We start from the raw sequence: 12,933 nt of genomic DNA, 5'->3' as shown, positions 1-12,933 counted from the left end.
TTCCTTCAGAGTCTACTTTTTTTTTTCTCATTTATTTTCTTTGTATTGCAATTTCATAATCACAAGCTAGGCCACAGAACTTATTTAATCTCATGTACAAGAGCTCACAACAATATCAAGAATGCAGCTCCTTATTCTGTCGAACTTCTTAGTAATCATGTAACCTTTCATAAGTCAATGTTCACTACCAGAGGAGAATCCCCTTCGTCCACAGTGAACTTCTGAGATAACTTCTTTGTTAAGGTGAAGATCTCGACAGTGTAGGTGCCATGAAAGCCTCTGAATTTGAACTCTCCTTGATCGTCGATGTGACCATGCGCATGAGATAGCCACTCTTCCTTCAAAGCCAGGTACCTCATACCAGCTTCATTAACGTCACCTTCAGCATTAACCAAGCACGAATTGTCCCGGAACATAAACAGCTCCCAGAATCCCCACAGCATGATGCCTTCTACTGCAGGGTGTGCGTAGGCCTCCCGAAGCATAACCTCCAAGTCGTCGGCTCGAACATACTCATTGTCTGATGAGACATCCAGTTCAGTAAACCAGATTGGAAGACCAAGTGTCCCCATCTTATCCAATGCAGAGCATACAATTGGCCCAACTGGGTTATCTATGTGCCCCTGTATTCCAATTCCTCCAACTGGTGCACCTTGGTCTTGGAGACCAAGGATTTGCTCTATATACATCTCAGGAGAAGCTCTAGTATCAGTTCCATCCTCCACATGGTAATCATTCACAAAGAGGGTGGCAGAGGGATCCAGCTGATGGGCAGTCTTAAACATGTAAACTCTGATATTCTTTTCCTTTCCAAGCCTATCTTGATAGAAAGAACCATGAAGCATCTCATTGTTCACATCATAGTGTCTGAACTTGCCCTTGTACCTCGTGAGTAGACCGTTCAGCCGGTTCTGAATGGCTGTCATTAGATCATTATTGTTTAAAGACTTAACCCAGGACTGGACAGCGCCATCGACTTCCCAGAAGATACAGTGGCCTCTAGCCTCTATCCCATTCTTCTCACACAAGTCCAAGAGCTCATCAGCATCAGTGTAGTTAAAATTTCCTTGCTGTGGCTCTGTCCAGTACCACTTGAGCTCATTGCCGAACACTGCCCAGTTGAAATTCTTTACAAAGAAATCGACGAAGTCCTCGTTATCTATGTTCGTTCGATTGATACATGATCCGAAGGGGAAACTGTTCTGCATTTGTTTGACTTTCACAAAGGCTCCCCATGGAATATCAGTTTCCGATCCTGAAACTTTTAAGACAACATCTCGCTTTCGTACCTGTTAAGAAACTTATGAAAGTTCAGAAAAGCAATAGATTAATAAATGATATTTAAGGCTATCATGGAATGGCACTGCCTCTGCATGGCTCCTAATCTGGGCTGAGAAAAAAGGTGGGGAGTGATTTAATTGGCAGTTAAAATAACAGGAGAGGCCAAAGTATGAAACTAAAAATCTTGACAAAGCAACAGGATTTATAGAGATCACTCAAAATGGGTGATATAAGTTTGCTTGGTCTTGGGTCCGGGAGAAAGGAATTACCTTGTCTGTCTGTTTCTTCAAGTGCTTAAATCTTGCTTTCCTGTCAACAGGAAATATCTGAAGCCCTGCAACCATCAGATCGACTCCTGACGAAGGACCTTGAATGTAAACTATGACTCTGGAAGGTTTCTTTTCAATCCTAAATGATCCCCCAATTTCATACCATCTATCATCATAAGCTTCAACTTGGCCCCCATTGACCCATTGGCTATCTACACCTAGAGAAACATTGATATTCTGAGGACCGTTTCTTTGAGAACCAACTCGGACCCATGCTGATACTTGGTATGTCAGATACAACTCCAGCTTGTCAGTGATTGTTTGAGCAGGGCCCATCCAGGTCTGTGTGCGATTTGTTACAAGAATATAGCGACCGCTTAAAGGTTCATGTGGTCCAAGGGAGTCCTTTGCCATTGGAGGAATCATATGAGGCGAGCCATTAGCAATGGTTAGAGTGCATGGACCAAGAGGAAACCACCCATTTAGGCCATCACTGAGATTGCTGTTGTTGATTATGTTGACTCCATAGATAACATTCTGCAAAAGCAAAGATTCAGCAGCCATAAAGCCATATCTTCTCAAAAAAGCAGGGGAAAGTTATAACACAGTATTCAAATATACTTCATTGCTCTAGCTGCAGAATTTTTATTCTCAGAGATACATAGTCTCTACTTACCAATTTCATGCACTATCAGACTACTCGAACAATTTGGTAAAAAGAGTCAGTCAGGCACTCTAGCAGCTTCTGCTTCAATTAGATTTTTATGAAATTAACAATGAAAAGAAACACAGCTGTGAGTGGCATGGAAGACAGAGATGGAAATGTTTTGATATTCAGAGGTGTTTGCATGTGAGGATTTGAGTGCTTATAATTTTTTGTTCAAGCATCAATCCCTTCAGAGAAACAAGAACCTCATAAATTTGTTCCCTCTTGCTACTAGCGTTCCGATCTTAATGTTCCTTGCTCATGATTTTATTTAATATGTTAAACCAAATGACCTTCATTACTTAAGAAACACTGAAAAGGAGCCATTATTTTCTATATCATAGTTTGTGAGGACAACTGGTCAATTATTCTTACTTGGATATTAGGATGCAGATACTGAAGCATGAAACAAGAGAACTGATACCGATATTTTTATCAGGATCAAAACTGAAAAATTCTGTTGGGAATTGATAATAATTGCATCAAATATAAGAAAGGCAAAAAATCAAACAGAAGACATTTTCAATGCCACGAAAATGTCCTGCATGCTTACAGATATGTTCTGAATTTTCTGCAGAGATCAAGAATCAGATATTCACAATTTGGAATAAAAGTTCTCTAAACCAAATCATCTCTAGAATGCTTGCATATAAATGAATGGCAGGAACACAATCTACTAACCTCAAAATCAGGTGGAGTTGATGGTGGGAGCTTTTCTGCATGTTTAACTACTAAACTGTCGAGAAGAATATCCGTACCAGCAGGTGGCCCTTCTATAAATATGACAGCTTTTGAAGCCACCCCATTTAGAAGAAACTTCCCTTGCAACTGCATCCAATCCTTATCGGTGGCTTGCGATCTTTACAGCAACAAGTTTTCAAAACTTAGGAATTAGAAGCGAATCCATCCACATTGTAGCTTAAAAGAAATACAACAGAGCTGATGACTTTTCCTATACTGAACCTTGCTTGTAGTCAATTAATAGATGAGTAATTGGATGAACTATAAGAAGATAGAGACTCACTTAGCGATGCCTATGTATTGTTCGCGGCCATTTGCTGCTTGAACCCACAGAGTTGCACGCACATCGGCAGTAGTAGCATTCCCGAAAATCCTCACAAGTGCAGTGACCTCGTATGCAAGCTTTCTTTGCACCCTGCCAGTGATCTCCTGCTGAATTCCATTCCAGTTTTGAGTGCGTTCAGTTGCAGAAGCAAAGAATTTGCCACTCAGTGGACGTATTTTTCCATCTCCCATTGAGTCATGCAGAGCAATCTTGCATCCCCTTCCAGACCAATTGTTCAGGTCATCGTCAAAGTGAGGGTTCAGTATGATGTTCTCATCTCCATCACCTATGCACCTTGTGTTTGCTTCCTATTATGAATAAGAGATTGCAGCACATTTCTAGTTTTTAGTAACTGAAAATATGCAATAAGTGAATATGTGATACAGAATTACTCTTCAAGATCAACAATTATTCAGGATGATGTAATATTCTCACAAGTTTGTGAATTAGTGTTCATTTTGTTTCTGTACCGCATTAGTCAGAAGAGGTAAAACAAAAGGTGGGCTAAGGAAATGGAGGCCTATGGTGATTGGAGATTCAGCGATATCACCAGATATTAATTTAATTACCACTCTTCATAATTGAGAAGAGGTTTTTGAGTTACATATAAAGAAGATGATGTATTTTATACATTGGTACAGTAGGATGAAAGGTTCAAAAATACAAGAGCTAGGCCATAAAAGATTAGCATGGAAGGTATGAGGATTTCTTTTTTTCTCTTTTTCTTTGTTTGGATCAGTGTGGCCCTTCAATGGTGAAGAAGGTTCAAAAGGTTGGAATCCATCGATAAGATAAAGCTAGGCAACACCACTACAGTTTACAGTCGTAAATTGGAAGTTCCAGTCTAATTCCTCGACCAAATTCAGAAGGTCTGTTATCAGTTTTTCTTTGACAAAATGTGACATGCTTCATCTGGAGAATGTATTATTACTCATCTAAAAACATAAGACAATCCAAGGACATTTCATCTTAATGAAATGGAGGTGCAGTAGCATCAGGTTCCTCCAGAGAGAGAGAGAGAGAGAGAGAGAATCCAAGGACAAATAGCACAGCAGAGAATAGAAACCGCGTCCTAAAGCCATGAACAGAACAAACAAACAGACAAGAAAAGAACAAAATCCACGTACCTCATACGCACCGGCACTGCTGCTCTGTTTGTCAGCCATAGAGTCTTGTCTTAGTATCGTATAAGGACAAGACAAAATAAGGAAAGAAGGGACAAAGAACAATGGGATGGTAAAGAAGTGTTAAATGGCTGGGAGGAGGAGAAACAATAGCACGAAGATAGAGACAAGTTCTCTGTGACCAAAGCAGACAGCCACCTCTCCATATATAAAGCTCGAGATGTCAGGTCTCTATCTTCGTTTCTGGTGAGATTTAGGAGGGAAGAAAAAAAAAAGAAGCATGGGACCGGCCAACCAACCAACTGGATTCTATTTCAAACTGAGATTGCAAGTTAAAAAAAAGGAAACGGTATTCTTTGAATTTGGTTATCCAATAAGCTGTTTTTTTTTTTAAAGAAAAAGATGGTCAGAGAAGGTCATTTGCGTAAGGTGGTAGGTTGCTTCAGCTTTGTCTTCGGACTTTTTGAGAAGCCTTTTTCTGCCCAGATCCTTGTTTACACTGCAATAGGAGGCCTTAAAAGGTTTTAGTTTACTCTTTCTCTCTCTTTTGAGACCTCTCAAGACATTAGGAGGGAGGAGGCAACAAAAGTCTTTGGAGTGAAGGGAGATGTTTTGTTATCTGGAGAACAACTCAGATTCCTGATCTAGGCACAACGTTAAGGCTCAGGTTGCAGTGAAGCAAAGCAAAACTGGGGACTCCAAGGTCTGCTTTCAATCACTAATGAAATATCAAGTGTCTTTGTCACTGATCATGTAAAGCAAGATGATCATACTAGCACCATATTCCTAGGATCATCAATATAGCAAGCCAATAGTATGTAGGACATTGCAAAAGAAGATCATCTTAATGTCGATCAGACAGTCTCAGTTTTCCACCACCCTTGAAGAGGCCACATCTTTTATTGTCCCTTTTTTATGTGAATAATTTGCAATGAATATCTAACAAGAAAAGGAGGGAGATTTTTCTAGTTTCAAACGTCAAGAACACCGCACACATATGCGATAATCAAGTTCCCTCAGATTTAGAATATGCTTCAGATTTTGGAGTTCTTTTGACATGGATTGCCTATAGTCAGAAGGACAGAAACATCTAGTTATCCCAAATCTATGGAGAGCCAAGAAGTTGAGTTCAGATTGCAGAAGAGCATAAGAAGCATATAATTCAAGTATTGCGTGCAAAAGATGACATGCCAAGGAAAGCAGCTGCAAGGAGATGAAGCATGGGATCACAGATAAATGACAGTACGAAACAACTACCAGAAATTCAAATGGCCATTCATGATGATGTAGCCTTTTTGTGGATTCTCAGAATCAGATTGCATGCATCTACTACACACTGCCTCTTTCTCAACTTCACCAGTAGCAGAGGAAAGTGACTACAGAAACAGGGATAAAAGAATACTTGTCAACAAAGCCAGGTAAACAAATCCTCTCATTTGGAACCAATTTAAAGAGTATTGCATCTAGGAACAAAAATGGTAATCGAGACACTTTCTTTTCAAAAACATGGTGTAAATCTCCCATCCTGACCTCCAAGCACATCCAACCCCATCAAAGAAGACATAATGCAGCTAAAGAAAATACATCATACAGCTTCACCGTCTACATTGTCTATCCTTTGCCATCAGCAGTACAGAAGTGACAAAGGAATATATAGCAGCAATGCAATCTAATCAGCATTTCCCTCGCAACTGCACAACCAAGAGCAAAGAAAACCATCAAACAGTTCATTAAAGAAGCTCGAGTTTTGTCTCCCAGAGAATAGATTGAAGTCTCCAGTGTTGATATGTCATCTTAATTAGCATAAACTTTTTTGACAGATATCAGCCCTGCTCCACTGGGCAAGAAGAAATGGGATCGGCCTTCATTTCTATATTCTCATTTCTCTGCCTGCCTGTCTTGATTTCTCTCTTGCCATCTCTTTAGCACCCTCATACATCGCATAGAAATAATTAACCAGGTCCTCCCTATAGGAATTGCATTTATCACTTGGTCATCATTTTTTCTATAATCTGAAAACCTCTAACCATTAATCCAAACTACCAAACATGATGAACCAGCTAAGGTAAACTAAGAGAGATGCATGCAAAAGAACTAAATTTATGTCCACTAATCATGATTCAGTCCAATGTTCATAGGCAGTCCATTCATTCAAGCAGACTTGCTGACCGACATCCATCATACTTGCTCTGGAAACAGTCACCATGGCTGCCATGGCAGCCATATAAAGGTTTGAGTCCTAAACCACTCCTCCAAGTTGCATTATGGCCTCATACATACAGTGTTTTAATCTAAGATACATTAGGACAGGAAGGTTTGTTTTCTTTATTTATTTCTTTATTTTTTCTTTATTTTTTCACTTTTAATTTCTTCTTCTCTTCCCCTTCCCTTTCCTCTTATCATTTGGATGCACCGGATTCTCTTCATCCTCCTTTTATTATCTGTTTTTATATGTTTTTTCCCCTTCCCTTCTTTGCTTTCTAGTTTTCCCCATTGATTCCCTTTTCCCTCTCCATTCTAGTTGGCAAAAACAGCAGATAATCTGTTTCTTATAAAGTCTTTCCCATTCCCCTGTAGCTATGGCACACCAAATAACAACAAATTAAAGAGTAATCAACCATTGCTGTCACAAGAATGGTTGATTACTCTTTCCTTGTTATATCACAGCATTCGAAAGTATTTGACACCTTCTGTTTTCTTGCCCCTGATGCTTTTGTTTATTACTTATCTGCTCAAGATATTCACTTATCTTAGTAGCCCATCTGGGATACATGACGCCTCCGATGGTGCCAGTTATTCAGCATAAACCCCCAAGACAATTCACCAAAAGAACATCGATATAACCAAGAAAACTTCGCAATGAAGATATAGGTTTCATCCCACTAACTCACATTTCTGTAATAATCTGGCGGGCAACTACCAGCTAACATGATACTTGGTACATTCAAATTTGCTTATTGTTTTTCTGGAGCCATAAGAATTTTATTAACAGTCCCAATAGACCAATAATAGTTCATTTCAAAAGCCTGAAGCTTGAAACCACGAACGACAACAGTATCTGATGTCGACACTGCAAATGGTAAACAATGGGGTCCAATCTCATTTCACTTGGCAAAGTGGCTTGCAGAACCTGGATCTTGCAAGCTATGAAGATTCAGTGGACTCGCACGCACAGCGCCACACCTTCCTGCAAGAATAAGGTTGGATGCACCAACATATAACCAGGTTTGTGTACCCACCAACATATAACCAGGTTTATGTACCTTTCAATCCCTTGATAGTAAATTAAGATCTTAATGACTAGAGAAAAGCTGTATTTTGCACAAACCTGTTATAATAGGCTTGAATGTCATGCTGAAACATGCGAGCACCCTCAGGATTGGCAGGGCTGACAGGACTTGGGTCGGTGAGAAGTGACAGCAAGAACATGTTAACTCATAACTGGGCCTGCAAATGCTGCTGATGTAGGTCGGCAAGGGACTATAGAGTGAAGGGTAGTGATTAGGCAAGAAGACTGACCTGGATTGAAGCTAAAATTGTACAAACATTGTGACAGGGTAACCATGCACTCTGGATGATGTCCATACGATGTGTGCCATCATTATAAACTGCCAAAGGTTGAGTAAATAATGAGTTGATGTCTAAAAAAAATTGACTTGGAAATTCTATACTATTTTTGAACTTGAATTTTCATTCACTTAAACTGCTGCTTCTGATCCAAATAAGGAACACCTGTTCACAATATATTTTGCAAATTACTTTCCAACTATGCTTATATAGATGCCCCTCTAGTTTTTCAGTATAAGATCTATTCTACATAGTAATAACATGATTATTTACTTGGTCTCCTCCCCAGCAATGAGAATTGATAACTGATTTTTTTTTTTTTTTGAAGTCGACATTTAGTAGGTAATCAGCGCTGTTGTTAAAAGCGGCATCTAGGTGCTTAATTTGACTGGACTACCGAGGCAAGTCTGCTTAAACCCTAGTTCTTTGAGAGTTTTTCCCCTTTGTTTTTTCTCTATTTGAGCCCCATTGCGAAGTGGGATGGCAGTGAAGCCTACCACCAACCTAGTTGCAACCACTGGGCCTATCGACAGGTTAGCTAGTAGCAAGGAAGGAGTAGTAGCGGCTGCTGCAATGGCCAACACTAGTGTCAGGTTTGTATATATTTTTTCCATCTTTTTTCTTCTTCTTTTAGGTGAATCTTCATCTTCATGTTTTCCTTTCTCCTTCCTCTGATTTTTCTTCCTCATTTTCGTCGACTCCAGTCTCTTCTTCATCCAGCCATTCTTGCTTTTTCTTCCCCCTTTTGTTTTGTTTGCTAGTTTCTGTGCTGCTTGCCTCCTCATCCTCCTCTTTGAAGGTTGTTGGCTATGGTGTCCTACAACCTATTGACTACTGCTTCCTAGACTCCTCCTCCTGCTTCTTGCTAGGTGCTGGCTGCTTGGTTGTAATTTGCAGCTGGTCAGCTACTGCAGTGGCAGCAAGGACGTTGCTTCTCTCATTGTGGATTTTGGTCTTTGGACTTTTTAAAGTATGAAAAATAGGTATCATAATGTCATGTATGGTGAAAAAAATAGTATGTATGATAATGTGCACATGCTTATTTGTGCATATGATTAAAAGTATGCATACTAAAAACTTGGAGGGCTTTCTTCCCTAGGCATACTAAAACACCATTCATATATGAAGGAAAATTTTATTACACAGCTAAAACTAGATTCATAAAATATAGATTATACGGGAACATCAATATAGATGAAAGAAATAGAGATGCCATACCAGCTAACATTGACGATGAGGATTTGGCAGGTCAAATTGACATCCTACCTTGAAAGTGGGCATAAATTTAGTAGGTATACCAAACCAACTAGCAAGTAGCTAACTATCTTGAGATCATCCTAACTGCGAATGAAATAGAACCAACCTCGAGCCTGATAACATGTCTTAAGATATCAATATCTGTCAAAACATGCAGTTTCTGAATATTTGAGTGTCTCAACAAAAATTCAATTGATTCTCTAATCCCCCTTAACTTCTCTTCTTACATGATTTTCAGCTCAACAATATTCATTTTCTTCCTTTATCATATTCATATGCATGGTGTCTTACCTTCTGTATCCATTGCTTGGCTCTCAACTTCATTACTAGGACTGCTAAACATTTCACAGCATAAATTTCTAATCACCTGTATAACTTCTCATATAGATTACAGTTGTAACATGCAAACATGCTTTAATATGTTACAATACACAATCAACCACATGCCCCATCACTCACATTATCAACTCAATCTTAACAATGACCACCAAGCCTTATACCATCTATATGGGAGGATTCACAAATCAAGCTACAATCCTTCAACTCTGACACACCACTCTCACTTACACAGGCTGCTCGACCATAGGGTCTATAGGGCTCACCTAAGAAAGATTTGTCAAGTTTGAGAAACAAAGAGTTTCAAGTTTAAGAATGTTTGAGAACCAGCAGTCGAACTTTCAGCAACTTTCTTTTTAGGGTATTTCTGGCCAAGGAAAACTGAGCTAGGGAGGGACTTGCCATGAAATCTTGAAGGCCATTTTGCTATTATGAAGACCTACCTTATCAAGTTTAAGCTCATGCAACCTAGGAGCAAACCTCAAGGTTCCAGCACGAGTCTAGACAAAGAAGAGATGACGCAATTGGTAATTTAATTAATTTTCCATTCATCAAGCTCTATTTTCTGTTGTTAGTTGTTACTTTCCCTTTCTCCTAATGTATAGTTGAGATTAGAACATGTAGTATCAAGATTTAAGGGCTTAGGTGAGTTGAATTTGGCAACTTAATAAGTGTCAAATCATCTTAACTTTAAGTGTAGAGCTCATTAAGGGGCCGTCTAACTAAAATAAGAAGAGAGAAAAGAACAAGACGTGCAGTTGGTGGATGCAAGCCTCAGAGGTGTCTGTATGCCTCATCCTGCTTTTTCTTCACTCACTCTATCCCTAGGTCGCCCTCTGGAGGGGAAGATATTTAAGAGATTTATCTTTATTACTGTTAAGATTTGATATAAAAGGAGATTCAATACTATCATAGGTTTTATGGAAAAAATTTGGAAGAGAAAGAGTGGTCTTCTACTTTCTTTGGAGCGGTGAGTGCCCACTTGTCTCTTTTTCCTTTCAATCCACAACTTGTTATATATATTTCTTATTTTCCCTCTTCTTCTGTCTTGTCGCCCTGTCCAGAACAGCTGCTGCTACAAATTTTCCCCTGATTAATTTTGGACTTAGATCTAAAATTGGAAACAGCTCCAAAGAATTGAAGATTTGCCATAGTTATTACAATGCTACCTTAGATCGGCATCAGCTTCTAGAGGCATGAACAGTTTTCTTCTGCAAAATTAAGAGGAACTGCTTACATGTGGAGGATGCATCAACAGGATATGAACCTACAGATGGAACAACAAATTACATGGGAATAGATGAAAAGCATGCTGAGTCTGTATCTACTCATGGACTACAACAACCCTTACGAAAATTTTTCCTAACCTATGACAATGCAAGGACTCCATCAAATCATGAACTGAGTCGTTCTACAAACTTGGCTACGTATACAAGTTTGTTTGATTCTAAAGTGGTTCCTGCAGCAGAATAAAACTCTGAATTGTGGACGTTCTGTTTGAGATGAGACGGTCTCATACTCTGCTCTCTGGTTGAAATTGAAGCAAAGGGCAACAATTCATGATACATGCAAGACGTCAGAACCTATAAACATATATGTATCATTGGCTGAACCATACATCAGAACCTAAAATCACCATGCCAAATTGATCCCGAGTAACATTTCCAGATGAACCTACGGGAATAGAATGACAAAGATTAAAAGGTTCTTATCCTCAAGATTAATTCCGCCACAAGCATTTTCCAAGACCAAAGAAAAGGGGAGGGTAGGGGGGCATGAGGATCAATGAGAAAACTCAAAGAAACACATTGCAGAACTAGATCCCGCTAACTTCATCCTATAACATATGCAAACAACAAGTAGCTAGCAACAGTAGAACCTAAACAAGAACATCAAACAACGGCATTCATGTTATTTAATTTGATCACAGTCTTGTATCCAAATGAATTAAACTCAATTGTTAAGCTTTGCAACTCCATTTGGACCCAAGAACTAACCATGTGGATGAAACACCTCCGAAGTACGCGAGGCGGCTCTCCGGATAATCGTCCCCGAACGTCAGCCGCAGCCCAAACACACCACCTGCAATTCCCCGACCACAACACTAACAGCCATTCCCACAAAAATACCTTTCATAACGAAAACTGCACGAATTCCACAAGAAAAGAATCCAAAAAATCGTACCTTCCCATGAGGTTTCGTCGGGGCCGAAGATGGTCGGCTCCACACAAACAAATTCTAGTCCGACAAGGGGCTCGCACTGCATCCCTGCCATTCTCATGACCCTCAACCCCATCAAGAACCCATCTTTCATGAAAAATTCCACAAAAATGGAGGACAAGTCACTTTTTAATGATTAATTTGGAAACGATCAGCATAAAAAAAAAAAAAATCCCAAGGACCTCGGGAGGCTCGTTCTTGATGGCCTTGAGGTCCGACATTAAGCGGAGGTGCGCGGATGACGCCATGGCCGGAACGGAGCACCCAGGCGGGCCAAACCCTAGCCGGAATCGCGATCGAAGAGGGAGTACGGATTCTTCTTTCCCACCAATAGTGTAGTGAAGGGGGTGTGAGAGAGAAGGATGGTAACTTCCTTCCAGAAAACGACGGGGAAAGAAAAATGCAAAAGAAAGCTTATTGGAATCGGAAATCGCTGCTTATTTGTTGTTTCCTTGAGGGCTCGTTCCGTTCGCGTAAGCTTTTTTTTCTTCTACAAATATGATTTTAAAAAAAATATCAAAAAAAATATTTTTGGCAGGTTTCATTGATAAAAAAAATGTTAAATTTTTAAAATACTTATGTTTAATTAACCATCCATTTTTTTGAAAAAATTATGTGTAATTCTTATTATACTCTCAATAAAAATTAGGTATTTAATTCTTCTTTAATACTAAAGGGTTTTTTTTGAAAAAATAAAAATAGAATGATTTTCGACTCACGAAAAAGTAATTTTCCTATATTTCTCATGAAAAAGACTTTTCCATAAAATGTAGGAATCATATTCGCATGAGAATACAACTTTTTCCATCTCTCTTCTTTAAATACTCCAACCAAGCAAGAAGCATCTCATTACTTTTTTGTTGACCATACTTTCCTTCTTTTTTTTCTGCGAACCAAACGAACCCTAAGATCTACCGGCACCGATTCAAAGACCCAAAGAGATTGACTTACTACGACTTTGGTCTCGCTTCCTATGAGGGTTCTTGGTGTCAAGAACATTGTTGTATAAATTGAAACATACGATTGACACGAAGATTTCTGTCGGTTTCACAAGAATTGCTTGATGGATTACTGACACGTTGGATAATATTTGAGTTTGTGAATAAT

At 39.2% G+C, this 12,933-nt stretch overlaps 1 protein-coding gene and 1 pseudogene across 1 annotated transcript; both read right to left on the bottom strand.

Moving 5' to 3' along the window:
• Nucleotides 1-6,923, bottom strand: LOC103712267 (endo-1,4-beta-xylanase 1). The gene is made up of 5 exons (XM_039115716.1): nt 4,450-6,923; nt 3,281-3,630; nt 2,938-3,115; nt 1,551-2,087; nt 1-1,289 (listed from the first exon to the last, which is right to left on the bottom strand). Exons 1-5 carry the CDS (start codon nt 4,486-4,488, stop codon nt 168-170), a joined length of 2,226 nt encoding a protein of 741 aa, XP_038971644.1. The 5' UTR covers nt 4,489-6,923; the 3' UTR covers nt 1-167.
• Nucleotides 6,924-7,286: 363 nt separating this feature from the next.
• Nucleotides 7,287-12,270, bottom strand: LOC120104498 (annotated as a pseudogene).
• Nucleotides 12,271-12,933: the final 663 nt, after the last annotated feature.

The sequence above is a fragment of the Phoenix dactylifera genome, unplaced genomic scaffold (genome assembly GCF_009389715.1).
Source record: "Phoenix dactylifera cultivar Barhee BC4 unplaced genomic scaffold, palm_55x_up_171113_PBpolish2nd_filt_p 000007F, whole genome shotgun sequence".
Lineage (NCBI taxonomy): Eukaryota > Viridiplantae > Streptophyta > Magnoliopsida > Arecales > Arecaceae > Phoenix > Phoenix dactylifera.
This window is presented reverse-complemented; position numbering and strand designations above follow the sequence as displayed.